At 43.1% G+C, this 13,042-nt stretch overlaps 1 protein-coding gene across 1 annotated transcript in view; it reads left to right on the top strand.

Annotated features, from left to right (window-relative positions):
- The first annotated feature begins 1,128 nt into the window (after positions 1-1,128).
- PIWIL2 (piwi like RNA-mediated gene silencing 2) overlaps positions 1,129-13,042 on the top strand; it is a 42,663-nt gene continuing 30,749 nt past the window's right edge. The window contains exons 1-8 of the mRNA XM_066253257.1: positions 1,129-1,181; positions 3,246-3,444; positions 4,755-4,842; positions 5,242-5,380; positions 6,703-6,906; positions 8,216-8,326; positions 11,249-11,366; positions 12,023-12,147. Coding sequence (XP_066109354.1) covers positions 3,253-3,444; positions 4,755-4,842; positions 5,242-5,380; positions 6,703-6,906; positions 8,216-8,326; positions 11,249-11,366; positions 12,023-12,147 — 977 coding nt within the window. The 5' untranslated portion in view covers positions 1,129-1,181; positions 3,246-3,252. The remainder of the gene's footprint in view (positions 1,182-3,245; positions 3,445-4,754; positions 4,843-5,241; positions 5,381-6,702; positions 6,907-8,215; positions 8,327-11,248; positions 11,367-12,022; positions 12,148-13,042) is intronic.

Genomic DNA, 13,042 nt, shown 5'->3' with positions numbered 1-13,042 from the left:
TCCCTACAGTGTAAGCAAGATCTCTCTAAGCTTGACTTCAACCACCTCAATAAAACTGGGGTTGGAGAAGGGTGAAATTATTTTCCAAAATGTTTGGGTGAGGGGAAGAAATCCTTATTTCTATGGGTGAAAAATTTCAGTATTAGTGAATTAAACACCAATACTTTTTATTTTTATTTATTTACTTATTTTTTAGAGAGATTCAGGGAGAGAGACAGAGAGACAGGAACATTGAGCTGTTCCTGCATGTGCCCTGATTGGGGATGGAACTGGCAACCTCAGTGCTCCAGGACAATGCTTCAAGCAACTGAGCTGTCTCACCAGGTCTTAATCTAGACACAAAGAGGGAGAGAGAGGGGAGGAGGAAGGGAAGCATTCGTTTGTTGTTCCACTCAGTTGTTTTTGCTTCCCCTATGTGCTCTGACCAGGGATGGAACCTGAACCTTGTTGTTTCCGGAGGACACTCTTAACCCAGAGCTAACTGGCCAGGGCTTAAACACCAATGCTTTAATATAGTTTGAAGAAAGCTCTTCTTGGCTCACAGATTTAGGCATCAATAAATAACGATGGGCATCATTTATTGCAGGCAATCTACTACTTGTGCTAAGTATTTTACACACATCATCTCATGAATGTACATGTTTCCATACAACTCTGAATGGGTGCTTTTATTTCTATTTTATGTACAAGGAAAGTAAGGCGCGGAGATCACATAATTAGATGTTTGAATGTAAACTCAAGCTTACTCTTTCCTATTCACCACCTATATATTTCCATATCCTTTCACTGGCAAGGATGGGGCAAGTTAATTTCAACAAGAGCATGTAAGCTAAATCTGTTTATAGGAGTTGCCCACAGGAAAGGAGTCAGGATCTTTATAACGTGACACATTTTAACAATTCATTAACTGGTAACTTCTGGACTCCTATTTCAATCACCCCCTTGGTAGAGGGAGGCCACCAGAAAGGGAGCTGCTCTTTTTGCAGGCGAGCCAATGAGCTGACTGGATCTTGAGAGCGGCACATCATTTGGCCAATTGTCTTAGCCATTGAGGCCCCGCGAGAGGACCAGAAATTCCCGTGCGAACACGTGGGTCCTTGGGCGTGCGGGTGTGTTGAGAGCCGAGTTTCCCTGAGGCCTGCAGAGGTGGCTCCAGGCCCTCGTGAGTGGACACAACACAGGTGAGGGAGACCGGGACGCCCAGGTTGCTCCGGGCCAGGCTTGCGTTCAAGCTTGTGGGGGCGAGCAGGATCCGTCCTCGCAGCCCAGGCCCGAGGTGGGCGGGAAGTGGTTGAGACTAGTGTATGGGAGGACGCAGGCCCTCGAGCAGGTATGGAGGTGGAGGCCTGAGTAGGCCCGGTGATACTTGGACGGAAGTGGTGGGCAGGACCTCCCGGCGTGGGGATGGTGCTTCTCCCTGAGGTGGCAGGAGGGTAGGATTTGCCATCGGGGTGGGGTGGGGGCCCGGGCTCGGGCCCCCACTCTGGTTAGGCCTAGTCCTGGCGGCCCAGCTTGGATCTCCGCTGGAAGTGGGGACAGCAGATCTCGCCTATTCTGGGACCCTTCCCTGGTGGACCTTACAGTTATATCTGCTAACTAATGGAAGGAGAAAAGCCACAGGAAGTGAGGGCCTTCTGGAGGAGGTGCCCATATCTATAAACGTGATGATGGAGGCGAGGGATGTGCCTATGGGTGGAGGAAGGAAGCTTCCAGAAATATTTAATTGGTAGGGATTATGACGCCTCTCAGTGTGTCCCCCTGAGGCAAGTGATTATTCTGGATTCTTCTGGTGCTGGAAAGCTGTGAGCCGAAAGGCCAGGGTAACTGAAAAGCAGTTGAAGCGATTAAAGGGGAGAATCTTTGAGGAGGGGAGTCATATCCTGTCATTTTAGTGTAAAAGAGGATAGTTTTGGTTAAAAATTTTTTGTGCTATCCCCGACTACCTACACCTACACTACTGATGTTAAGAATCACCTGTCAGTCTTTTATGTGCATGGCCCGATTTCTCTGTAGCTAGTAGTTAAGACAGGTTTGCAAAAGTTAAGAAGAGGCTTAAGTTTTAAGTTAAGAAAGATTCTTCAGGGGTCAGAGGTGGGTCAGGACAATGAAGGAAGCCCCTTAAAGGAGGATTCAGGAAGTCTATAGGTTAGAAAGTGATTTTGAAGGACCTGAGATTTGGGAAGCAGGAGGAGCCTCAGCCCTGATTACTTGGGGTAGAAAAAGGTGTTAAAATGTTACTGAGGCCCTGGCCGGTTGGTTCAGTGGTAGAGCGTCGGCCTGGCGTGCAGAAGTCCTGGGTTCGATTCCCGGCCAGGGCACACAGGAGAAGCGCCCATCTGCTTCTCCACCCCTCCCCCTCTCCTTCCTCTCTGTCTCTCTCTTCCCCTCCCGCAGCCGAGGCTCCATTGGAGCAAAGATGGCCCGGGCCCTGGGGATGGCTCCATGGCCTCTGCCTCAGGCGCTAGAGTGGCTCTGCTCGCAACAGATGGGCAGAGCATCGCCCCCTGGTGGGCGCGCCGGGTGGATTCCCTGTCGGGCGCATGCGGGAGTCTGACTGCCTCCTCATTTCCAGCTTCAGAAAAATACAAAAAACAAAACAAAACAAAAAAAATGTTACCTGAAATTCAGCAGGTATTGTAGGCTCAAAGCAGAAAGGGTCTGTACCCTGGAAACCTCAGTTTTGGTGGAGTTTGTAAAGTTTTGTAGAAAGGAGTTGGATACGATACAGGGAAAGTACCAAGAAGAAAGATGAGGAGATGGAATAGTTTAATGTGATAAAGAACTGGAAAAAAATTAGGCTTCTGGCAAAGGAAAGAGAGGTTGAAAACAAAGCACAACCCATAAACATTCATTGACAGAATAAGACAGTGTGTCTCTGTTAACTATAAATTTTCATATGCTCATACATAAAATGCACTTCTTTCTAAAACAGGTAGTTAACATATAAGACTAAGTTCTCTGAGAGGCTGCTTGGATAGAAAATATAGGAAAATTCAAAGAGGTCTTAGCCTCTGAGGGATTGCTGATGGGGAGTGTTTTGAATATTCTGGGCTAAATAAATAAATTTTGAAGTGAACATGATATAGGGGGCTGATTGCATCACTGGTGTGACCAAAAGTAAGTTTTTCTTTAATGCTTTGTGAGTCTGTCTTGAAGGAAAAGGAAAACAATTGGGAATCTTTAATCTTTATAAAATGCTGGCAAGTAGTTAACCAGTACAGGATTGGCTTCTGTATCCTCTGCAGCCTTTCAATGGACCCGGTCCGACCACCCTTCAGGGGCCCTTCTCTTGGGCACCCGTCTCAGTGTGTGCAGATGCCAGGCTCTTGGCCACAAGATCCTAACCCTTTGGAATCAGCTCTGGGTCGGGCAAGACCAGTAGGCAGAGGCCATGTATTTGGAAAGTCAGAGGAACAGATACCACAGCCTGAACCGGCACAAAGGGTAAGACTGTGGCTGGACTGATAGTAGCAGCATCCTGCCTATCAGAGAAAATAATGGATTTCAAAATGCTTAGAAAACTGTGAAGTCCTCTATGTGAAAATACAGGTTGGGTTTTTTTACTTGTTTACGTTTTTGTGTTTTTTTTTTCCCCTTGAACATGTAGTTAACACCTTCTAGGCATGTGTTTCAAATTCTAGTTGAGAGTCTAGAAAAAGTGCCTTATAGTGAATGTTAGATGGATTTGGGTTAATGCTTGCGTCCTCTAGCCTTATATAAATGTGCATATACTATAAATATATCAATGGTAGATTTAAAGATACATACTTTTGCCCTTTTCTGAGTGTTTAGACTTTTACTCTGGATTTGACTTGACGCTATTAGGAGCCACTCCTGCTTCTGGGGTAGTAATTGTTAAGAATTTTTTTTTTTTTAAAGAAGGCTCTTCCAAAAATATAAAAACTATACTCACTACTTTACCAATAACTTCAGGGGGAAACATCTGCTTGGATATTACCCAAAGTGCCCTACTACATACATTTCTGTCTGAAGTCTTAACAATATCATTCAATTCTGGTTAATAATCTTAAAATGGATCTTCAGCCCTTGCTACTGCTTGTATGTGCATTCTTAATCTTCTAATTATACAGATATTTAAAGATGGTATTTGTCTATAGTTAACCTCAAAGAATAAAGAGTTGACAAATATAGGGAAAACCTAATAACAGTATGACAATTGTAAATAGAGTGGACAGTGTCAAATACAATGTTCTGTAAAAAGAACTGATGAAAGTAATCTTGTATTTCTACTTAAATAAGTATGTGTGTATCAGCTTGAACTAGTGTAATAGCAATAAACATTGAAGATGGCTACAGGAAAACAATGGCTGGTTTTGCTGTTGGCAGCTGTTAAAAAAACAAAACAAAAACATATAGCCTTAAATGATTCAGTTTTTTAAAAAAATTATTAACTAGTGTATTTGTTTCCTCTTGAGTGTGCTGGTCTACCTCGGATGTGCCAGACATAAACCAGAAAAATACAAAAGTTAATTCTGTTCTGTTGCATTCTGCTATACTATATATCAAGTCACAGACTATAACTACTTATGTTTAAAAACCGAATATGATATAGTTAGTGTTTCTTAAAAATGAAGTATTTAATCATTTTAGGAGCTATTTTTATTCTTTGTAACATTTATAGAATTTAAAGAGGATGGTTTTTATTATTTATAAGACTTTAAGAAAACCATCATTTGTTTCTGGAGTTTTAAGCTACATCTTGGAATAACTTGATTCTTTGACTTACCATATAGGAAGCTGTGGGCTTGCTTTCCATGTTCCAAGGACTGGACATTGAAACAGTGTCCCAGAACTCCCTGAAGCGGGAAACGCCTTCTTTAGGTATGTGGAAAACTAACTTGAGAAAATGTAGTGGTGGCCCTGTCCTGGTGGCTCAGTGGATAGAGCATTGGCTCAGTGTGAGGAAGTTCTGGGTGCGATTTCCAGTCAGGGCACACATGAAAAGTGACCGCCTGCTTCTCTTTCCCTCCTTCTCCCCCTTCTCTCTCTCTTTTCCTCTTGCAGCCAGTGACTCAGTTGGCCCCAGACAGGGTTGCCAGGTGGATTCTGGATGGGGCGCACGTGAGAGTCTATCTCCTCTCCTCTCACTTAAAAAAAGAGAGGAAGAAAAAAGAAAATGTGGGGATTATATGATTGCTTTAGTTTGTCTTCAGAAAAATAACTATAATTTGCAACATGTTCAACTCACAGTTATAACTGAGCTTTGATCCTTCCATTCAGGTAGAGGCATTTTAGGTCGAGGCTTGTCTATCGGAATGGTACACAAGGAAAAAGAAGAACCTCGTTCCACTTTTCTGAATACGTCAGTGTTGGCAGCTGGGGATAGCAAGATGGCAGAGGCCTCTATTGGTTGGAATAGGTGGGTCAAGTTCCCTTCTCAGGTAACTCACATTCAGATGAAGTATTTCTATATCTCCAAAGGACAACTCTAAATAGGTTGTATTATCTCACAAACAAACAATGCATAGTTTTATTTTAAACAATGTGTACTTTCTAAGAGTAGTCAGCAGCAACAGATCCAATTAGTCATTAGAAAAGGGTTTAGGCCTGACCTGTGGTGGCACAGTGGATAAAAGCGTCGACCTGGAAATGCTGAGGTCGCCGGTTCGAAACCCTGGGCTTGCCTGGTCAAGGCACATATGGGAGTTGATGCTTCCAGCTCCTCCCCCCTTCTCTCTATCTCTCCTCTCTCTCTCCCTCTGTCTCTCCCTTTCCTCTCTAAAATGAATAAATAAATAAATAAAATTTTTAAAAAAAAAAGAAAAGGGTTTAAAAAGTAGTTCTCCACTGTACATTTCACAACTTCATTTGTCCTCTTAAGAAGTTAACCTCATTGCCTGACCAGGCAGTGGCACAGTGGATAGAGCATCTGTCTGGGATGCTGAGGACCCAGGTTCAAAACCCCAAGGTTGCTGCTTGAGCGCAGGATCTCTGTCTTGGCTGGAGCCCCCCAGGTCAAGGCACATATGAGAAAGCAATCAATGAACAACTAAGGTGCTGCAACTATGAGTTGATTCTTCTCATCTCTATCCCTGCCTGTCTGTCCCCCCCCAAATAAAAAAGAAATTAACACGATTATAGTGGTTCTTTTAGAGAGCCAAACTTTCACCTCAGTTCTATCATAGAAGTTGGCTGTGAGAGTCAATATTAGTAGCAATTGGTGGATGAGGTATGTTAGCATATTGGACTTGGAGAGAATCCCAGAGATATAAGCATGATTTAAAAAGTCCAGATTGGACCCTGGCTGGTTGGCTCAGTGGTAGAGCATCGGCCTGGTGTGCAGAAGTCCCGGGTTTGATTCCCGGCCAGGGCACACAGGAGAAGCGCCCATCTGCTTCTCCACCTCTCCCCCTCTCCTTCTTCTCTGTCTCTCTCTTCCCTTCCCGCAGCCGAGGCTCCATTGGAGCAAAGATGGCCCGGGTGCTGGGGATGGCTCCTTGGCCTCTGCCTCAGGCGCTAGAGTGGCTGTGGTCGCAACAGAGCAATGCCCCGAGGGGCAGAGCATCGCCCCCTGGTGGGCAGAGCGTCGCCCCCCTGGTGGGTGTGCCGGGCGGATCCTGGTCGGGCGCATGCGGGAGTCTGTCTGACTGTCTCTCCCCGTTTCTAGCTTCAGAAAAATACAAAAAAAATAATAATAATAATAAAAAGTGGCCTCTTTTCAACCTTTTCTCAACATTTCAGAATGCTTGGAAGAGGGAATTTGGATGTACCTGTGTTACCATTGGGAAGAGCAGCTGGTGGTATAGGCAGAGGTGTATGCAGGGCTCCCAGTGCTGTCCATGTGCCTTGGGGTTCTGCCCAGCAGCCATCACTGCCATCTCTGCCCCCATCTTCACTACAAACTCAGGATCGCATTCCACCGGGAACAGCAGAACACAAGGAAAAGTAAGTCAGGAGCTCAGCCTTCTTTGCTTACTAATGATGTGGGAGAGGGCTTCTCATATTATTGTTAATGTTGTTTCTGTTGGTAGGTACTGCAAGCTTGTTCATTTTGTATTTTGTTTGTTTGTTGTTGTTTTGTGTTTTTCTGAAGTGAAAAGTGGGGGGAGGGGGAGACAGACAAACTCCCACATGTGCCCAACTGGGATCAACCTGGCATGCCCACCAGGGGCAACGCTCGGCCCAGCTGCAATTGGAGCCATTCTAGTGCCTGAGACAGAGGCCATGGAGCCATCCTCAGTGCCCGGGCCAACTTTGCTCCAATGGCGCCTTGGCTGTGGGAGGGGAAGAGAGAGACAGAGAGGAAGGGGGGGGGGGAGGGGTGGAGAAGCAGATGGGCGCTTCTCCTGTGTGCCCTGGCCGGGAATCGAACCTGGGACTTCCACATGCCAGGCTGATGCCCTACAGCTGAGCCAACCGGCCAGGGCCTTGTTTTTTTGTTTCTTTTGTCTTTTTTTTTTTTTTTTTTTTTTGCTCATGGAGAGAATGTCAAAGGAGTGGGACAATTCCTGATGAAGTGAAATGGGGTTAATGATAAGTGTAGATAATGTGTGCCAGAGAGTGGACCCATATCTTTCCATTTCCTTCCCAGTGTAGAGACATACACAATTTTTATCATGGTGAAGGTAAGGAAATCATTTAGGAAAACTTATACCAATTTCTTTTTCTCTATGGAATTAATTCCTGTGTTCTTAGCTGGTATCTATTCTAGTGATATTACCAGTGCAAATAGGGTGACCTTACTTATTTTTTATTTTTTTAATTTAATTTAATTTTAATTTTTTTAGAGTGAGTCAGGGACAGGCAGGAAGGGAGAGAGATGAGAAGCATCAAGTCTTTGTTGCAGCACCTTAGTTGTTCATCGATTGCTTTCTCATGTGCCTTGACCGGGGGGCCACAGCAGAGTAGTAACCCCTTGCTCAAGCCAGCAACCCTGTGCTCAAGCTGATGACCTTGGGGTTTCGAACCTGGGTCCTCCGTGTCCCAGTCCAACGCTCTATCCACTGTGCCACCACCTGATCAGGTGTGACCTTCTTTAATTAGAGATTACCATTCATGTATCTACTAGCCTTCAAAGTTTGCTTTTATGGATCTCAATTCTTGCTGTGTATCTTTAAGCAAAGTGTAAAATAGACTTTCTCCTGTCTATTTTGTGTGTGTGTGTGTGTGTGTGTGTGTGTGTGTGTGAGATGTGAGTTGTTTTTTTATTTTTAATCTTTGGTATGTGTGAGTACTTTTGTTTTTTATTTTCCAGGGTGCTTTTTGTGAAACAAGGATCGAAAGGAATACCTCAACCTTTGGGATTGAACCTTATCAAAATACAGTGTCATAATGAAGCAGTTTATCAATATCATGTGACTTTCAGGTATTCATAGGGTTTTTCCTATATTATTCACATCTTAGAGAACAGTAATGAAACCATTCTCCTGGAATAACTGAATTAAAATTTTTTTTAATTTATTCATTTTAAAGGAGTGGGTAGGGGGAGGGAGAGAGAGAAATTAATTTTTTCGTTCCAGCTTATTTATGCATTCATTGGTTAGCTCTTGTACACGCCCTGACTGGGGATCAAACCCATAACCTTGGCGTATTGGGATGATGCTCTAACCAGCTGAGCTCTCTGGCCAGGGCTGACAACTATTTTTTTGTATAATTCCTAATGAACTACTTCTCTACTCCTACAGTGCATGTATGTGAATCCTTATAGTAAGTTTAAGGTTAACATTTTTTAAATTTAGTTATATTACCAATTCAGATTTAATTTAACAGGTGCAGTTTTATGCATGAGATTAGAAGAGATTTACTGTGAAGTTAATGAAGCTTAAGTTTATGGCCTTATACTTACATAGAACCCTTTCCATGACCATTTAACTCATTTTGTATTCCTTTTCTTTTTTTTTTTTTAAATGAGAGAAGGGGAGATACAGAGACAGACTTCTGCACGCACCCCAACTGGGATCCACCTGGCAACCCCTGTCTGGGGGTGATACTCGACCCCTTGCTATCCTCATGCGCTCAGACCAACCAAGCTATTCTCAGTGCCTGGGGCCTCAGAGCTCAGGGCCTCCACTCGAGTCAGTCAGTCACCAGCTGCAGCAGGGGAAGAGAGAGGGAGGAGAAAGGGAGGGGAGGAGAAGCAGATGGTCTCTTCTCATGTGTGCCCGGACTGGGGATTGAACCCAGGACTTCTGCACACTGGGCCGACACTCTACCTACTGAGCCAACTGGCCAGGGCCATATTTCTCCTCTTAAATAGAGTCTCTCTCCCCCAATGGTGTAAGATACATAGCCTCCCTACCTGATCCTTCCTGCGTGAATCTCATATCAATATGTGATGGCTCTCTAGTGATAGTGTAGGGTTAAATTTGAGGGTGAGAAAATCAGAGAAAATAAGTAATGTCAGTAACTTTAGGATTGATCATACTTTATAAAAATTAAGAATTCATATTAGTTTGTGTTCTCTCTTAAAATCTCAGGAGAGTAATTTATTGGAGGTTAGTAGTTGGAATTGTGAAAAGGAATGAATATTTTGGAAAATCTGTGGAGAAACTAGGAAGATGGAAAACTGAATTTTTGAAAGACTACTAATTGGTATAAGAGGAAGAAGTGGAGCAAAAGAGAAGAAAGGAAGTTAGGGGGAAAATACCCTGAAGATAAGGTATAGAGATTAAAGAAGGGTCCATTTCCGTGGGGAGGAGATGGATGACTTTGGTCACAGGAGAAAAGAGTCATTGAACTTGCTTCCAAGAGCACCATTTGTGATCTTCTAGTATTTTGTTAGAATTATGAAGGAAAAACTAAGCTAACAGAACAAAAGAGAGCCTGACCAGGCAGTAGCACAGTAGATAGAGCATTAGACTGGGACGCAGAGGACCCAGGTTTGAAACCCCGAGGTCACTGACTTGAATGCAGGCTCACCAACTTGAGCGCAGGGCCGCCACCTTGAGTCCCAAGGTCACTGGCTTGAAGCCCAAGGTCTCTGGCTTGAGCAAGGGGTCACTCGCTCTGCTGTAGCCCACCGGTCAAGGCACATATGAGAAAGCAGTCAATGAACAACTAAGGTACCATAATGAAGAATTCATGCTTCTCATCTCTCTCCCTTCTTTTCTGTCCCTATCTGTCCCTCTCTCTGACTCTCTCTGTCACTGTCAAAAAAAAAAAAAAACATAGCAGAGCTGAGCACATATGACAGATCTGGAAAAGAGGGTGAAATTGAACCTTAGCTAGTGAAAGGTAGTTGGAATGGCCTGTTCTGGAATGTGAGGGAAGGAGTTGAGCACTTACCAGAAGGTAGAACTCTATCTGGAAATGAATTGACAAATGTTCATGAAACAGAAGAGTGTGAGAGTCTTTACAGGTCTCTGTATTGACTGGGAGAAGACATGGATTCTATAAATTTTGAGATTGTAGATCTGGACCTTTGAAGCTACAATGTGAGGAGGGTGCCAGGCCCCTGAGGGAATACTGAGAGGCTGTATTACAGGGACTGATCATCCTGTAGCTTTCTGGTACTACGGGAAGGGAGTCTAGAAAGACATCTTTGAATATTGTATTCACATACATGTACATGCTATATATGAACTTTGCAGAAGCTTTTGAAGTGTAATGTTAGCATTTCAGTGAGTGTTTGGTTTGGTGTTCAACTATGTATATTGGATTATGACTTTAAACATGCTTGATCCTTTTTAGCCTTGGATTTGTTTAAATTTTGCTGTTACAGAACATGCTGTGTATTACTGTGATGTAATGGAATAGTCATGGTACAAAGCTGCTAGAGTTTTTCAAAACTAACATTTGTGGTAATGAATCAGTAAATATTGAAATTTTCTTGAGTGAGAAAAGGTTAGAGTAAAATCTGATAATAAAGTTTTCTTGGAACGCAGCCATACACATTGATAGACATACTGTCTGTGGTCCTTCAGTGTTGTCTGCAGAGAGTAGTTGCAACAGAGATCATCTGGCTAGTAAAGCTGAAAATATTTACCACTTGGTCCTTCACAGAAAAAGTTTTCTGATTCTGTGATCTAAACTCTGGAAGAGTGTGTACTAATGTACTAAGGCATTTCATGGGGGGGGGCGGGTGAAATTACGAGTTTTTATTTTTTGTGAGCAAGGATCCTTAGGTCTAAGTTCTTTATTAGTCAGGAGCAGTATTTGACCTTTTAATATGACTACTAGATGGAGCAGTAGTTATAAGAGACTGCTTTTCTAAAAACCTATTGCACAGTGGTAGTCAAGACTACTCTTTGAGTCAAATTGCAATAACATCCTCTTCATTACTTTCTAGCCCCAATGTGGAATGCAAAAGCATGAGGTTTGGCATGTTGAAGGAACATCAAACTGTCACTGGAAACGTCACTGCTTTTGATGGATCCATTCTCTATCTGCCTGTTAAGCTTCAACAAGTGAGACCAAACAGAAAATGTATTTTCAGATAAAACCTAAGAGTGTTCTAGTGCTTTGAATGGTGGGAAATCATAAACTTCTGAACATTTGAGTTGTACTTTCTATTCTTAGATGAAAGTTAGACTTCTCCATAAAAAAGAAATGACAAACTGAGAAACTTTTACATTTGAGTTCTTGAAGAAGTCCCTTTATAAGAGGAGTGGTTGGAACCCCCTGACCCCAGTGACAAATAATGGTTTCAGAATTCAAAGGGTTCTTATGCTAGTTCTCCACTGGTTTCTCTCACCAATCAACCCTCCCTCTTCCCTCCCTCCCTCCCTCCCAGGGTGGATGGGGTGTAGCTCATAGTTGCTTCACTTTGGTTGTTTATTGATTGCTTGTCATATGTGCCTTAATGGGGCAAGCTCAGGGCCTCAAACCAGTGACTTCCGTGCTGCAGGTCAATGCTCTATCCACTGTGCCACCACAGGCCAGGGAGTAAATCCAGTCTTAAATCCTGACTGTCATGCTGTGATTTTCTTCCAGTGTGGGCAGCAAAGTGAGGGACAGTAGAAAACATATTTAAGGTATTTTAGTGTTTTCTGGACACAGTTGGATTAGATTAGGGCTTGGTAGTTTTGTCGTTTCTTTTTACTTGCATATATTTATTTGTTAGGTTCTTGAGTTAAAAAGTCAAAGGAAAACTGATGGTGCCGAGATCAGCGTTAAGATTCAGTTGACCAAGATTCTGGAGCCCTGTTCTGACCTGTGCATTCCCTTCTACAACGTTGTTTTCCGTAGGTGAGAAAACAGCTGACGCCTTCTTTTCTTTAACCTCAGCTTTATATTTGTAACAGTGCTCTTCAAGGTTTGTTTTTGGTTTTTTTTTTTTTTTTTTTTTTTACAGAGGCAGAGATAGACAGGGACAGACAGACAGGAACAGAGAGAGATGAGAAGCATCAATCATCAGTTTCTTGTTGCGCATTGCGACTTCTTAGTTTGTTCATTGATTGCTTTCTCACATGTGCCTTGACCGTGGGCCTTCAGCAGACCGAGTAACCCCTTGCTGGAGCCAGCGACCTTGGGTCCAAGCTGGCGAGCTCTTTGCTCAAGCCAGATGAGCCCGCGCGCGACCTCGGAGTCTCGAACCTGGGTACTTCCGCATCCTAGTCCGACGCTCTATCCACTGCGCCACCGCCTGGTCAGGCCTCTTCAAGGTGTTTAAATTCTACTGTACTACAGTACATTATATAGATGAGTTTGGAAACATTTAAGAAATAAGTGCATGATACTGTGGGGAAGTTACTCAAAAGTTATCTCAAGTGATTGACCAGATTTGGCTATATGAAAGTAGGTTTGAGGTAATTGATGGGAGATGGATTCAGGAACTTTAAAAACAGGTGTTTAAAGTACATATTTAATGTATTTAGTGGTGTTAGTGATGAGGCTACTTCAAGAGGCAGTGTGTAAAAATTTTTACTAGAAGAATTTTCTTCCTGGTTCCTTGAAGTTTTGGATACAGACAGACATAATTTTTAAACTTTTTAAAGACTTAATTTTCATAATGTTATTCCCACACCACTTTTTTTTTTTATATACAGAGACAGGGAGAGAGTCAGAGAGAGGAATAGATAGAGACAGACAGAAACAGAGAGAGATGAGAAGCATCAATCATTAGTTTTTCATTGCGACACCT

Source organism: Saccopteryx bilineata, chromosome 1 (genome assembly GCF_036850765.1).
Source record: "Saccopteryx bilineata isolate mSacBil1 chromosome 1, mSacBil1_pri_phased_curated, whole genome shotgun sequence".
NCBI lineage: Eukaryota > Metazoa > Chordata > Mammalia > Chiroptera > Emballonuridae > Saccopteryx > Saccopteryx bilineata.
The sequence above is the reverse complement of the archived record's forward strand: the minus strand, read 5'-3'. Positions and strand labels throughout refer to the sequence as shown.